The sequence below is a fragment of the Monopterus albus genome, unplaced genomic scaffold (genome assembly GCF_001952655.1).
Source record: "Monopterus albus unplaced genomic scaffold, M_albus_1.0 scaffold98.1, whole genome shotgun sequence".
In the NCBI taxonomy this organism is placed as follows: Eukaryota; Metazoa; Chordata; class Actinopteri; order Synbranchiformes; family Synbranchidae; genus Monopterus; species Monopterus albus.
Genome location: NW_018127978.1, coordinates 2658298 through 2675136, shown reverse-complemented (window position 1 = coordinate 2675136; position 16839 = coordinate 2658298). Strand labels below are relative to the sequence as shown.

Genomic DNA, 16839 nt, shown 5'->3' with positions numbered 1-16839 from the left:
CTTCCAACCCCAGGCTGCCCAAGCAGCCCGGAAGCAGAAAAAGACCCCGAACCAAGCATTGCTATACAATATTAATCATTTCTGGGCTGTCGAACCGTGACGTCACCTGATATGCCAGCTTGGCAGCTGAGCAGAGCAGTAGACAAAACATGAAGAAAATAATGTGTGTGGCTGTTGTTTTCGTGGTGTGTATCTAAAACAATTTGACATAACATTACACATTAAGACAAATATTATGGTTACTTTTACCGTCATAATAACATTTGTCCCTGACTGCAGCCTTTCTCTGCTCTAACTAACCTTGCATTTTACAGCCTGAGGAAGACATCCTGGCTACAATACATTTTCTAATACAACAGATCTCTAATCAATATCTATCTAACTAAGAAATTACCTAACAAGTAACATCGGGGTGCATACAGGGCTGCACCCCACCCCCACCTCGGACACTCGGACCACATTTCTTTGTTCCTGTAACCAGCTTACAAACAAAAACTGAAACAAACAAACCCTATCACCAAACAAATTAACCTCAGAGACTGAAGACACCCTGCAGGACTGTTTCACCCAGACAGACTGGGATGTGTTTAAAGCTGCAGCCACCTCGGAGGACTTTTCTGTCAGTGTACAGGATTATGCTGAGTATGTGACCGGATACATTAGTACCTGTATTGACAACATTGTGCCAACCATACAAGTCAGGAGGTTCCCCAACCAAAAGCCCTGCATAAACAGTCAGGTACGCCACATGCTGCGTGCTCGCTCTCATGCATTCAGATCGGGTGATGAGACGGAGTACAAAGCTGCGAGGTACAGACTGAGGAAAGCCATCACAGCAGCCAAGAGGCAGTACAGAGAGAAGCTGAAAGGCTTCTATTCTACTGCTGACTCTGGACGGATGTGGCAAGGCCTGCAGCACATCACAGACTACAGGACCACCACCAGCATCATTAGCCCCACAAACAGCCTGCCGGATGACCTCAACACCTTCTACACCCGCTTTGAGACCTCCAGCTACAGCACAGAAAGGAAGCACGCACACACCTGGCCCACCCAACCCCTGTGTCATCATACACAACTAACTGGGCATGCAAAGTTACCTAAGTTATTGTTAGGAAAATGTTGTGTTATGGCTTGTTCAAATGCTCAAGAAGATGTTATACATTTGTACGTGCAAGTGTTTTGGTTTAAAGCAGATGATGTATTTGTGCTTGAGCTGACACACATAGTTCTCACAAATACCAGACCATGAGTATGCAGAAAAGTGTGTGACAGCACCCAGCTCTGTCTGGTAGACAGAGACTTATAGCAGGGATTGAATTCTTGAACTGCCACAGTATCAACTTGACTGTATAAATAGGCTCAGCTGAGACCATCTTTCTGAGCATTGTTTCCATGCAACTGAACTGTATGTATTGAATGCTCAGTGCTTGCTGCAAGTATTAAAATCCTTATATAAAGAAAATCGGCCTCAGTCTACTCAGTCCGTTTGTTTATGATAAAATAACCCTAACAGCTACCCAACTAACTGTCTCACCAGGCCAGGTATGCAAAGTCCTGAGGAAGATCAACCCCTGTAAAGCAGCAGGACCAGACAGCATCCCTGGGAGGGCTCTCAGGGCATATGCCAGCAAGCTGGCTGATATTCTCACCACCATCTTCAACCTGCCCTCAGCCAGAGCAACATGCCCACCTGCTTTAAGACCACAACCATCGTCCCCCTTCCCAAGAAGAGCCCGGTCACCTGCCTGAACAACAACAGGCCAGTGGTTAACCAGTGCCATTTAAAGACTGTATTCCCCAAATATTACCAACATGTGAACATTCCCACTCGGGGCAAGAACACTCTGGAAAATGGAGACTCCTGCATCAGGATACTCTTCATTGACTACAGCTCCGCCTTCAACACAGTTATCCCCCACAAACTCACCCACAAACTGTCCACATTGGGTCTGCACCCCACCCTCTGTGACTGGCTCCTGGACTTTCTGACTGGCAGGCCCCAGACTGTCCTGATTGGCAACAGGACCTCAGCCAGCATTGTTACGAACATCGGCACCCCACAGGGATATGTCCCATCCTCTACACCCTGTTCACCCACAACTGTGTCACCTCCCACAAAGACAACATCATCCTAAAGTTCGCCAACGATACTGCAGTGATAGGTCGCATCATTGGCGGGGACGAAGCAGCCTACAGGAGGGAGGTGGCCAGTCTGGTGTCATGGTACAAGGACAGTAATCTCACCCTCAACACAGACAAGACAAAGGAGATGATAGTGGACATGAGGTTCATCCGGTGGCTCGAAGTGGAGAGGGTGAGCAGCTTCAAATAACTGGGCGTCCACATCAGTGAGGACCTCGCTTGAACATTCAAGACCACACAGCTGGTCAAGAAGGCCCAATGGTGGCGGTACTTCCTGAGGAGGTTTGGCATGTCGCCTAGGATCCTTTGCAACTTCTACAGCTGCATCGTCGAGAGCATCTTGAACAGCTGCATCACTGTCTGGTATGGCAGCACTACTGCTATGGACCGCAATTGCCTGCAGAGAGTGGTAAAGACTGCGGAGAAAATCACCAGGACTCCACTGCCCTCTCTGCAGAGCATTTACCACCGCAGGGTGCATAGGAAAGCTGCCTCCATCCTCAAGGACCTCACACACCCCCAGCACGGGCTGTTCATATCCCTGCCCTCTGGCCAGAGGCTCAGAAGTGTGAAATGCAGGACCTCTAGACCGAAAAACTCTTTCTTTCCGACTGCCATCAGACTCCTAAACAGCTGACTCAGAATCTACCTCATGTAATTCCATCTGTACTGTTTACATATGCATTTTGCACATGCATGATTGCACACTCACTTAATTTGATATAATGTTAGTATACTGCAAATAGCCTTATTCAGCTATTGTAGTAATCCATATTATGGAATAATTACTTTAATTAATTGCAACTGCATGCCTTTGTATGTCTTGCTTTTGTATGTCTCTGGCCTTTCAAATGAATGCACTAATGTAAGCATTTTCCTGAAGCTAGCTGAAGTTCTACATGAGTGTGTGTTTGATTTAGGTAACTTTGCATGCCCTGTGGGTGGTGCAAATGCAGTTGTAACCTATAAGGAGGTAAAATAATGATAACCTTAATGGTAGCATGTGATTAGTCCTTCAACTGACTTTGTATTGCTGTACAGTACAGTACAGTACTGAACATTCTCATTGTCCTGAAAACCCGCCCTGGTTGCCAGACGGCATGAGCTTGAGAGCAGCAGCACCACTTGCGCCCCTTGACACTCTACCACTGGAGGAGTGGTATGCACAGTATATACAGTATGTAACAATGGTATGCAGTGTATAAACATATTACAAAGGACATGACCCTGGTATTCTCAGAAGTAGCTATGGTATTCAACTGTACTATGTAATAATTTAGTGTTATTGAATGGAGCCAGGCAAGTTGTCAATGCAAGGCAAGTTTATTGTACTGGACAATTAAAAGAGTTACAGTAGAATAACAGAATAGAAAATGAAAAAGACTGCAGTAAAGAAAATGAATTAATCAAAGACATTGAATTAAATTTCATTTAGATTAATTTGTTTGTTGAGGACCTGTATATACACTATATGAACAAAAGTATATGGACACTTCAGTTTGTACTTGACTGTTCTGGTATGAGATAGTCACTAGCCCCTTTTACACTGCTCATTCAAGGCAGGACTTTTGCAGCAGTTTTCTGACTTTCTGTTCTGTGGTCAAAGATGACTCTGCAAAATGCCATCGTATTTTTGCCTAGATCAGTTTGAGCAAAAGCACATCCCTACTCTGTTCACCCACAGCTGCTGATTTGACAGCAAAAATGTTACCAGTGGTGTAATGATATTTATTCCTCCTTCAAGATGTGTTCCCTGTTAAACATGGTTCAGGTTAAAATATAAGGGGAACAAAACTGAATACAGAGCATGCACATCCAAAATACTTTAACAGGTGCCAAACCAACAACAACCTAAATGCCAAAAACAGATTAAAACAAATCTGCACATTGCACTAGGCTCCCAGCAATTTAAATGAAGAAGCAGCTATGAAACCTTTTAAGATAGGAGAAACACATCTCAAAGGCGAAATGCATATCAATGCAACATCAGTATGCTTTGTTATATGCATGGCTGTAAACTATGTTCTGGTGGGCATTACATTAAATGTCATGCCTCTAATACTGGTCTTGTGTTGAAATCTGTTAACCTGTTGAGATGGGTTTCAGCTGTTAAAATTGTGTTTTAACAGCTGAAACCCATCTCAATCCCCCAGTGGTCATGGTTAATGATAATGTTAGGGGAAATATGTATATCTTGAAGGGAACAGATTTTGGCACAACAACAAGATGCTGGTAGGCTCTCTGTGTAAAAAGAACACAGGAGTAGCATTTTGCCAGCCCATTTGAGTTTAGTGTAAAGGGGGCTTAAATCAAAAAAGTCACCTTGAAGGAGAAACAGCAGCAGTTTGCTGCCATCTCCATATAAATAAGACCAGAATCATAAATGGGTGAAATGTTCAGCACGTAGTTTTCATAGTTCACATAGTTTTGGCCATAAAGTGTATTTATAATTTAATTATGATCATTTGATTGGTTTCTTGATTACATTGTTATGCATTTAATTCAAAGCTTTTATTAATGTATTGGGATGTCAGCGATCTGGTTCAAACAGGATCTGCAAAAGAACATAAAATATTGACTTATGACAGATGAATGAAATTACTGGCACAAAAATTGTCACTGACTGTTTTATAGACTTTTATAAACATCACTTTACACACTGGGTGTAAAATGCACATTTGACTTTGGAAATAGTAGTTTGACAAACAATTTTAACTCAAAGTCAACTTACTTCTATTTTTCAGAGCCTTCAACCACATCTCATAGTCTTTATCAGATGCAGTTTTTATCTCTTGAAAAAAACAGTATGATCTCCATGGCAACTTAGCAAACTCTATCCACTGATCATCTATCCAAGATCATAAATTGTGGATGAGGGCCCCCAAAAAATGATAGTAAGGGGACCATTTTGTCAAACAGAATGGCACTGTACAGTTTAATATGGCAGCATCCGTAACCTGTTTGCAAAGTTAATGTTTATTAGTGATTCTACAGACTTATTGTATACATGATATTTCGCTGGATTTGAGTCAAGAGTGAAATAGCACAAAAGTATGGTGAGTCATTTTAACACTGAATCGCTAGAGTGGATGTATTGCAGATATCTGTAATTCAGTTTTTCTAGAACTAGCACCAGCCGACCAGCTGGGTGTTCCAGAACTGCAAGCAAGTCAGTCTGTGCTAGGGGCAGCAGGACGAACCCCAACCTTGACGACGACCCAACCAGAAGGAGGTGTGGGGAACACCGCTCTGCAGCATACTGTCTTCTTCCCAGCCCCCTGGAGTGAAGATGCCAAAGTTCTCTGGCAAGGGCAGCTGGGAGGCGTATCTCACCCAGTTTGAACTGGTGGCTGCTGCTGCCCGTGAGTAATAGAACGCATTACCTTTCACTCAAGGTGTGAAGTCCAAAATGAGTTCAGCCTGGTAGTTTAGAATAAATAAGTATTATTGGTTTTTTTTCTCTTAATGACTTCACTGGGGCCTAGTTTGACCTCAATAGTTTAGTTAGATGTAAGGAATATTTCTTTTTAAATTAATAGTAGTTGTTGTTTCTCCATCAGCACAGCATAATTTCAAAGTCTACCCCATACACACAGCAGTGTAGACAGCTGCCGTAGAGAACTCTCAATTGGCTGACAAGCTGAATGAGTTTTATTGTAGGTTTCAGAGGCAGAAGTCTACATCTCTCTCTCACTAAAGCTGATTTTTTTTGACTGCACACTTCATTTGGATATATTTTACCTCCTGCTGTCTGAGGGTCTGTGAAAAATATGTGTGTAGCATTTTTAAAAGCAAAAAATCAGAAAGGCACCAGGCCCAGACAATGTGACTCCCTCCTGCCCGAAAGTCTGTCCCAGCCAGTTGGTTCCCATTTTCACACAGATCTTCAATAGATCACTGGAACTTTGTGTAGTTCCCTCCTCCTTTAAATCTTCCACCATCATCCCAGTTCCCAAGAAACCCTCCATGAAGGAACTGAATGACTACAGACCTGTCGCTCTAACATCTGTAGTCATGAAGTGTTTTGAGAGACTGGTATTGGTCCACCTGGAGGCCATTACAGACCCCCAATTGAATCCCCTGCAGTTTGCCTACTGAGGAAATAGGTTAGTGGATGATGCAATCAACATGGCACTGCATTACATCCTGCAACTTCTAGACTCACCAGGGACCTATGCTCAGATTAGAACCAGTTAGAACCTGGACTATCAGCACAGGTGCCCACCCCCCCACCCCTTCCACCCAAGGGATGTGTGCTCTCCCCTTTGTTGTTCTCCCTCTAAACCAACAACTGCACCTCAAAAGACCTATACTATACCATACACTATACTCAGCAGCTCTGTTTCAGGGGTGGAGTCCTACAAGTTCCTGGGCTCTACAATCTCTCGAGACTTGAAGTGGACAACCACCATCAGCACCATCATTAAAAAGGTGCAGCAGAGGATGTACTTCCTGCGTCAACTCTGGAAGTTCAACCTGCCTCAAGAGCTGTTGATCCAGATCTACAGAGGAATAATTGAGTCTGTTCTCTACTGTTATGGTTAGTCCCCCTCACCAGGAGGGTGAGGGAGAACTGGGGTTGGACTCAAGATAGCTGACCCAGGTGCTAGTACAAAAAAAAGGTGGTTTATTGGAATAAATACAAACAAAGTGATAACATAACAGGGTCCATAATACTTACAACCAGGGAAGGGTAGTGATAACTAAGGAGACCAGGACGAACAGGTAAACACACAAACTAACGGCAGGAATCTACACAGGGTAAGTATTGTCCATAACATGTAGCAATGCTCCGGAGACGAATCAAAAAATATGTAGTGTAGTGGGAATTAGCGTAGCTCGTAGCTAGTGTGGTAGAGTCAAGCCAAAACGCACAGTGTCTGTCAGCGTAGCATTCTACCAAAATGTGTAGTGTACTGGGAATTAGCGTAGCTCGTAGCTAGTGTGGTAGAGTCAAGCCAAAACGCAAAGTGTCTGTCAGCGTAGCATTCTACCAAAATGTGTAGTGTACTGGGAATTAGCGTAGCTCGTAGCTAGTGTGGTAGAGTCAAGCCAGTAGCATTCTACCAACATGTACAGTCCGCGTTACTATGTTAATGTTCTGGCAAAGACGGAGCGTCTGCCAGAGGTTTATATAAGGAGGGGAAGGTAATCATCGGGATGCACCCCAGCTGTGTGCATCGACAAACCAGTTGCTAATTACTGGAATGCAACACAGCTGAGGTGCAGAGCCCACATGATAGAGAGAGCAGAGGAGAGAAAGACGGAGGAGAGGCAGCGGCCGCTGAGCGGCCCTGACATCTACACTTCCACCTCTGCCTGGTTTGGCTTGACAACAATCAAGACAGGAACAGACTCCAGAGGACAGTCAGGGCTGTGAAAAAAATCAATGCCAGTCTGCCCTCCATGGAGGACCTGTACACCTCACAGGTCAAAAGGAGGGCAGAGGAGATTTCTGCAGACCCCTCATATCCTGGACACAAACTCTTTGAACTCCTCCCCTATGGATAGTGTTGCAGGTCACTGTGCGCCAAAACAGCCAGACACAGAGACAGTTTCTTCCCTCGGGCCATCACGCTTATGAACAGTTAGTCCAAATTTCGCTCTTTTAATGTGTGGTTTCTCAACTTGTATATATTCTGTATTTATTCTGTTTTTATTGTTGTGCACATCGGGGGCCATTGGACTAGAGTCAAATTCCTTGTATTTTGATAAATACAAATTTTGATACTTGGCAATAAACCTTATGATTATGCTTATTATATGTGTGTGTGTGTGTGTGTATTAATCCTCTTTTCTTTAATTAAATTAATATCAGTCTGATATATTAAATAATTCTAACTATAGGGAAATGTGGATGTTTTACACCATCATAGATTAGTCTAAAGATTGATGATTGTTAGGAATATAACAGCCGACCATTACATTTGGGCAGGTCATAAACAAATAATGAAAATTAATATAAATTCTGTTAGTAATAATCAGAATTAACAGTTTGGATATCAAAAATGATATTGTGAATATAAAATGACATTGTGGATATCTGACATGTTCTTTTTCACAAGAACTGGTACCTGCCCAATGTATATCCAGCCTGGAGGTTAAATGTTAAAAAGGCCACTTATACTTTTGAAAGAGATTTGACTAGTAAAATCAAAATTGTAACATCTACTAGTAAGGATGTTATTGTGGATATCTTTAATTATCATAGAAATCAATTTTGTTTGGGAGAAATGCTATATCTAAAATGTAATTAAAGACAGGAATGTGGTTCAATTAAATGTTACAACTGCCTTGAAAGGCCCTTGAGCTACTTACGCTGACATCTGTAAGTCACCTCCAGGTACTTGTAAGTGCCAAAACAGGGGTCTCCAAACTCTGAGTTGTTTGCATTGATATCACAGCTGTTTTTCCCATTACAGCTGTGGATACAGAGGGATGTTAGTAAACACAGGAACTGAAGAATGGGAAATATGAGTACCATGTGAAGAAATGAACATGTATAGCATTCATTCCCACAGTTTATTAAAAAACAGTAGGAAACTGCACCTGTCAGCAACTTTGCTAGTGGGTCTTGAGCACTGGACATTTTGGATCTGAGAGTAAGGTCGTCCAGAGACACATGTGGTCTGGTCATGACGTCCATAATTAGCACTGTCCACAGATATGATCTGTCCTTCAGCTGAGAAAAGGAAGGACAAAGGTCGAATAAGTAGAGAGGAAAGAAATGCAAAGAAATCATGTAGTAAACAAAAAAGTCTAAGAACTAAAAATACAGAAGAAATGTATTTCTATTCTCCAAAGTAGCTGCTTTTTGTCTTGATGACAGCTTTGAACACAATTGGCATTCTCTCAACCAGCTTCATGAGGTCGTGACCTGGAATAGTTTTCAGACCAGAATCTTTTAAAAACCCAGGCAAAAAGAGGGACGGAAGTTCTTTCACGGTTGCGGTCGGAGGCTCTGTCCGACTGTCTGACTTCCAGAAGACCGAGGACTGCGGAGAGGCAGTCCGGGAGAGCACCCCTCTGTGGGTGCTCCCTCGCAGGCACCTGGCCTGTGAGGGTGAAATGGATGTCTGTGGCAAAGCTTCACAGTTCAGAAAGACAAAAAAGTGAATTCCTGCTTAAAAGATGATTGATGAAGAAATGAAGAATTTTAACAGAATGCCACAATACACCCCAGCCTGTGGGGGAAGATGGCTTGTTTGAAGAAAGAGGAGTGGAGCAGAAGAGGATCGATGTTGCTCATTTGATTGTTTCTGTGTTTCTCAGAAGAAAGAAGATTTGGACCAAAAGAAGACCGTTGTGTTAGACAGTTTCATATCTTTATGTTTCCTGAGTTACAGAAGATTTGACCAAGAAGAACATTGTCTGTCTGAAATTTTCCTATATTTCTCTCTGAGAGTTTTGAAGATTGAAAAGAAGGAACAAACGATTGCTCAACCTGCCACCACCCCACCTTGAGCCATCTGAGAACAGCATTCAGTGAGAATATCTTTGACTTTCATTCAGATCAAGAGCTTAGCTCAACCATAACAATTTTGATAAGTATAATAGTGATGTTTAGATATAGCAGTTGTTAATTTATTTAGGTTGTAAGCCAATTAAGGCAATTATTGATGATTTTAAGGTTTATATTTTATTGCTTGCTGCTTTGCTGTAACTCTTTTAAGCATCTATATAAAATTCCTGAAAAGGTTTAATACTCTCTGTGGTTAACTGCCACACATATAGGCACAAAATTCTCAGTGTTTGATTACCCAACTCTCAGTGAGTGTTTGATTACCTAATTCCCAGTGAGTGTTTTGAGGTTACATAACAGTTCACAGGGTTGACAATAGGCCAAGATTGAACTGCTAAAATGATTTTTAGACAGTTATATCAGGAAATATTTTATACAAAATATCCAGCTGTTCACTTATTACATAATTTACACTATCCTTTAAATTTCCTATCCTTAATAACACCTTATGTCAACTAGATACAGTGCAAAGCAAATATGGTCTTAAGTGGCAATTGCCACAGCTTTTATTGATTATTTCAGACAAAATGTAACACTTCTTAATCCCGAGGCTTGAAGTGGAGAGGGTGAGCAGCTTCAAATAACTGGGCGTCCACATCAGTGAGGATGTCACTTGGACACACAACACCACACAGCTGGTCAAGAAGGCCCAACGTGTGCTGTACTTCCTGAGGAGGCTGAGGAGGTTTACATGTCGCCTAGGATCCTTTGCAACTTCTACAGCTGCATCATCGAGAGCATCTTGAACAGCTGCATCACTGTCTGGTATGGCAGCACTACTGCTATGGACCGCAAGCGCCTACAGAGAGTAGTAAAGACTGCGGAGAAGATCACCAGGACTCCACTGCCCTCTCTGCAGAGCATTTACCACCAAAGGTGCATAGGAAAGCTGCTTCCATCCTCAAGGACCCCACCCACCGCCAGCATGGACTGCTCACATCCCTACCCTCTGGCCGGAGGTTCAGAAGTGTGAAATGCAGGACCACTAGACTGAAAAACTCTTTCTTTCTGACTGCCATCAGACTCCTAAACAGCTGTCAGGAGTTTATTACCAGGAAATACGTCATGTACTGACGACCTGTACTGTTTACATTCTCAGTTTGCACATGCATAATTGCACATTGAGTGTTGACTACCGCACATGCTGCTCCCATGCAGCATACATTCTCTATTATATTCTTATATATTTTTATTATATCTTCACATTTACTGCTTAAAGTGCCTTAGATTTTGTGTTACTTATTCATCTACTTTATATTTCATTTGCATTTTGTGGCATTCATGTGGACGGCAAAGTAAGAATTTCATTGTACAGGGAAACACGTTTTCTAACTTCATATGACAAATAAACACTTTGACCTTTGACCCTCAAAGGGTCAGAGTGTACTGGTTTATATACATTTCTCAGTACAGTAACATCTGAGGGTTAAGGGGGTAACTGCCACAATAACTGCAGGTTGTTGTTATTTGGGAGGTTTTGGGGTCTTATCCTGGATTAATAGCATGAAAGAGGGAGGTCTGCAGGGAACTCTGTTTGCAGGTTCATGGTAGTCAATTATTGAGTGAATATCTCTGTCATGAAACCTCAAGCAGTGTTTGGAGCTTTAATATGTTTCAAATATTGAATATTTCAAAAACTGAAAATAAATAAATAATTAATTAAAAATTTTAAAGTTGTAAAAGATTTTAGTTCAAACTGACATGTCTTTGTGATGATGTGGGAGTATAATGTTGGTGATACTGTTGTTAAAATTCAAGGCACACTTAAACAGCATGGCTACCACAGCATTTTGCTGTAACATGCCATCCCATCTTGTTTATGCTTAGTGGGACCATTATTTACTTTTCAACAGTACAATGACCCAAAACACATCTCCATGCTAAAAGGGTTGTCTGACCAAGGAGGAACATGATAGAGTGCTGCATCAGATGACCTGGCCTCCACAATCACCCAACCTTAACCTACCTGACACAGTTTGGGATGTGTTTAACCACAGAGTATAGGAAAGGCAGCCAATAATTGCTTAGCATACTATGTGTAGGAACTCCTTCAAGACCTCATGAAGCTGGCTGAGAGAACGCCAATGGTGTATAAAGCTGTAATCAAGGGTATGTAATCTAAACTATGAAACATGAAGTATTTTTATTTCCTTTTTTCCTTTTCATTTACTACGGAATTGCATATGTTATTTAATAGGTTTTTTGTCTTCAGTTTTGTTCTACAATGTAGAAAATAGTACAAATAAAAACAATCCTAGAATGAGTAGGTGTGTCAAACTTTTTGACTGGTAGTAAATACAAAGTCAACAAATGCCCTTCACATACTCATAAAAAAAGAAAATGTGACCTTACCACACTTCAGGTGTGCCAGAGACCCCTCACAGGCCACAGTGTGAGCTGTCAAACATGAATGAATCATAGTAGACATCAGATATTCGAATGTGGAGAGATATGCACTACAGTTACACCTCTGCATCACTGCTGTTTCCCCATCATAGTAGTTGTACCAGACTAGCTTTCTAAAATATCACATGCATGTGGTCACAGTGAATGCTATTACAGTGTCATATTGCACAGAGCAGTCTCTGTGTACATTTAACACTTGTCTGCAACAGAATGTGGTCAGTCCAACAATTCTCAAGCCTATCCAAAATACACAACTACCAATCACACCTGTGTGCACACTGGACCACATTTGGGCAGAATGCTAACATATTCACATGACTCTGAGACAGCAAAATGACATTTAAACCTTCATCTGATGCCCCAGGTTCCAGCTACCCCAGCCATAAGGCTAATGTTCCAGAGAGGGCTGGACACTTTGCGCTACTGGCTAGGCCAGTTGGTTTGATACAGCGTTTGATTCAGAGTGTTTCTTCAATGAATTAATAAAGCTGCTTTAAATAGTATGTTCCTCAAAAGTTTTTTCTTTCCCCAATAAATGTAGCTCCTAGTACAACAATTACATATATATTATTGTTGTTGTTGTTAATGTAATGGAGGGATTTACCTAAGCCTGTATTATTATGACCCCAAGTGACCAATAGCAGCAGGTATACCACTAGATCTACTAGCCAATCCTGAGGGATTTTTCTTTTAAAACATCCAGCTATATGAGACTGGAGTCAGAGAGGCTGTTTCACTGCTGTTCAGCTGCTAATTAGAGCTATTCACACCTCCGCTACTCAGTGGCACTCTGGACCTCTTCAACATTCCCCAGAACCATCAACTGCACAAGCATCCAAGTACAAGCATTGCATAGCCTTAGATTTTCATTTGTACCTAGTGCAGGCAGGTCCCTGCTAGTGAAAGCTTTGGTTCTAATGAGCTACTTACGCTGACATTTGTAGGTCACCTCCAGGTACTTGTAAGTGCCAACACAGGGGTCTCCAAACTCTGAGTTGTTCACACTGACATCACAGGTGCTTTTCCCATTACATCTGTAGATGCAGAGGGATGTTAGTAAATACAGGCACCAAAGAGTGGGAAGTATGGGCATCATTTGCAACAAGGTGAGCATGAATGGCATTTATCCCCATTGTTTATCAAAAACAGTTTGCATTTGCACCTGTCAGCAACTTTGCTAGTGGGACTTGAGCACTGGACATTTTGGATCTGAGAGTCAGGTCGTCCAGAGGCACATGTAGTCTTGTCATGACGTCCATAATTAGCACTGTCCACAGATATGACCTCTCCTTCAGCTGAGAAAAGGAGAAAGAAAGGTTGGCAGCAAGTAAGATATTATGGGTGCTGAAATGTAATGAAAATATGTGTATGTCAAACCTATACACAACTATACAAAAAAAAAGAAAATGTGTTCTTACCACACTTCAGGTGTGCCACTAAACCCTCACATGCCACAGTGTGAGCTGTCAAAGTAAAATGATATCATATTAAACATCAGATATTAGACTGTGGAGAGATTGGCCATTTGGTTAAATCACTGCTGTTCCCCATCATAGTAGTCATACCACAGATTGGCTGTCTACAGTAAAAAGCCAGTTGGCCCATCACATAGCCCTGGCTGATCAGTGGCAAGACTCTGCTTGGTCCCTGCTCTGATCACATACAGAGCCAGCTCATCCGGCTGGTATGTGATCCTCCCTTAATGATGTAGTAACATTCTGAATGTAGGACTTTTACTTGTAACAGAGTATTTATACATTGTTGTATTGCTACTTTTACGAGGGATCTGAGTACTTCTTCCACCACAGGCTTTCTATAACATTCCCACTACATCTACACTTCAGTTGTGCCATGCAAGTGGCGACTATGAGAGAATGTGAAGAAAAGGTGTCTGCAAATCCTGACCTGTGGTGCAGCTTTGGAGATTGCATGAAAGCTGCACCTATTGTCAGCACATGTGGTAGCCTGTGTTCATGTGCACACTTTTGTTGCTTGTGCAGGGATGCATATCATTGCCAGAATCCCAGCCATTATTAGCTCAACTGGGGAAGACAACAGCATAGAGGAGATTATGCTCTGTGAGAACACCATATGCCTTTTGCAAGGGGCACCATCCACCTGACAAGTGTACAGAGTGCTCTATTAGCTTGCCAACCCTGGTTAGGATAATTCAAGTTCGTGTAGGCTACGGTGTCCTTTCTGTCTTTATTTGCATTTGCTACACAATCCTGTCCAGTGCCGTGCATGACCATGCTAAAAGAATGCACTCATTGAACTGAAAATGAATATTGCATTAAAGAAAGATCCTGTAGATTCCTCAGAGTGAATCATGAACCAAACAGATCAGTTTACATCTAGACAACGTGAATGTGAGTGTCATTAACATGCAGGGTGGTGAACATGAACAGCAAAGGCTTCATGCAATCAATTTCCAATATTGTCAGTATTCCGTAAATTGTACTTAAATACAGTATTTGAGTAAATGTAATTAGTTACTTTCCACCTCTGGGCGTGGGTGGAAATGAAGGCATGGATGACTTTCACTGGGTCAGAGATGCAGAGAACTAAACTAGATGGTCACAGTCTGGAAGTGATTTAAGCTTGACTTTACAAGCTGATTGATTTGCTTGTTGAACTTCAAATATGAATCAAAGGTTTTTTGCATGAGATTTAGTTATTTGGTTCTTGGCGGAGGTAGATCTGTCAGAACGATGAAATGAAATGTTGTGTTTTCAGATGATAATACCTAATGGGATCATATAAATTGAAAACAAGACTGGCCCAAGTGTAGAACCTTGGGGAAGTCCACAAGGGATGGAGGCTAAGGATAGAGAGGAGTAGCCAACTGAAACACTAAAGGATTTGTCTCATAAATATGAGGACCGACTTAAAGCAGAACCAGAGACCCCAGCACACAGTTTTAACCTGTGAATTAGGATGGAATGGTCTACCTTGTCAGAAGCTCCATTTAGGATGATGGAGCAGTTTCTCAAGTTTGCAGCTAAAAGGAGGTTGATAGTTACTCTCAGTAAGGCAGATTCTCTACTGCGATGAGGTTTGAAGCCAGACTGATTTTTCAGTGATGCAGTTTTCAGCCAAGTGGAATACTAGCTGCATATAAACAATTTTTTCAAAAAATTTTGAAAAAAAAGGAAGTTTGGAGATCGGTTTATAATTGTTGAGGATAGATAGATCTAGATTGTGCAAAAGTGGCTGAACAATAGCATTTTTCAAGGAGCTATTGATGATTGACAGGATGCTGGGGCCAATATGCCAATAGTGTTTGTCAGGATTGCATTGAGGGAGCAAATGGTGGTTTTCATAGAAGATGATAGAAGAAATATAAAGCAGTTCATTCAGGGTTATAGGTTAAAGGGAATTTAGAACTGCAGTGTTTTCACAGCAGATGGACAGACAGCAGCTCTGATATCAAGTACTTTGTTTTTAAAAAAGTTTAGGAAATTCTCCCAGTCACTGACCTAGGACCAAACAAGACTCTCTATTGCAAAAAGTGCAACATTCTATGTAAATTAATTAAATTGCTCTTTTAGAATTTATGCAGTGCATCTAATTTGAGAGATGAACAGTATGTCACTTTCAGCTATCAAAAGTCTTCAATTATAAAATATTTAATCAAAAACTATTATAACATGCCTTTAAATACAGTGTAATATATATGTACTTTTAGGTGTTCATACCGCAGTTCAGGCACTGGAAATGGTGGTCATCACAGGAGCTCACTCTCTCTGTGGAGGGAAAATCAAGTTTGCCTTAGAAGCTTGAAATGAAAAGATTGTTTAACAGTTTGTGAACAATTACTATATATAATATCCTTATTTAACTCCTAGTTCCCTTGCTCCTTGATTCTTGCTCAATCCGGAAGTTGTTCTGGTCCACCATCTTCAAAGCTCTTATTCCTGCTCTGAGGAGTAAGGATCAAGGAGTAAGAGGGCTGCCTGGAGGAGCCATAATCTTAAGTCTTTTATAGGCTGACACATCCCTTTGCCGAAAATCAACTGGTGATTGGACGCTTCAGATGAAGGGTCAGAGGAAAAGATAGTTCATGTCTGTATAAATGTCTCACACAGTTAAAGTAACTTCTTTTTGTTTAAAGCTGTTGACTCAGTTATTATCAAAAATGTCTAAATGGAATTAAGACGGAAGTATGAGTTTAAGACAAAGACATGAAAAATATGTGCAAGCATGGTCATACACATCAAACATTCATTTACCTGAACCCATAAGCAAGCATGTTGCTGCCAGCACTGAAAAAGAAAAATGCAGGTTAAAAGTTTAAGTATGTCATTACTTATGTGCATAGACTGTATATAAAAGTGGATGACATGACAGGTCACAAAAGTGAAGCCACCACAAGTTCATTGCCCCCTGGTGGTTGGTTGCAAAATAGGTCATATACCCCACCCCATCTATGTTAACAATGGGCCACCTAAAAATTCAAAAGACAAATCCATTTCTCCCAGAGGTGATTTTTGTCATTTTACATATTACCCTGCTGATTTGTGTACAAGTCCTAATTTTTCTGATAAGTGTGGGTATTTCCAATTTATGCAGTCTATGAAGGGCAAGAAAGGGAGAAGGAGAAAAAAATATTAACAATAACAATGATGAGTACTACCAATAAAAGCAGCTTGTTAAATTGATGGAAATGTGTGTGGCCTCAGCCCCAGGTGCTTGGTTCAAGTTGAAATGTGTTAAAAATGGGTTCCATGTGTCATTAAAAGCTGATAAACTTTTCTTGTAAGTAC

The 16839-nt window shown here is 41.4% G+C and overlaps 1 protein-coding gene across 1 annotated transcript; it reads right to left on the bottom strand.

Moving 5' to 3' along the window:
- Positions 1-3440: 3440 nt before the first annotated feature.
- LOC109965285 (L-rhamnose-binding lectin SML-like) lies at positions 3441-16329 on the bottom strand. The gene is made up of 9 exons (XM_020609166.1): positions 16306-16329; positions 15772-15819; positions 13492-13536; positions 13236-13368; positions 13004-13107; positions 12020-12064; positions 8695-8827; positions 8464-8567; positions 3441-4699 (listed from the first exon to the last, which is right to left on the bottom strand). The coding sequence occupies exons 1-9, from the start codon at positions 16313-16315 to the stop codon at positions 4689-4691; spliced, it is 633 nt and encodes a 210-aa protein (XP_020464822.1). The 5' UTR covers positions 16316-16329; the 3' UTR covers positions 3441-4688.
- Between the last annotated feature and the right edge of the window lie 510 nt (positions 16330-16839).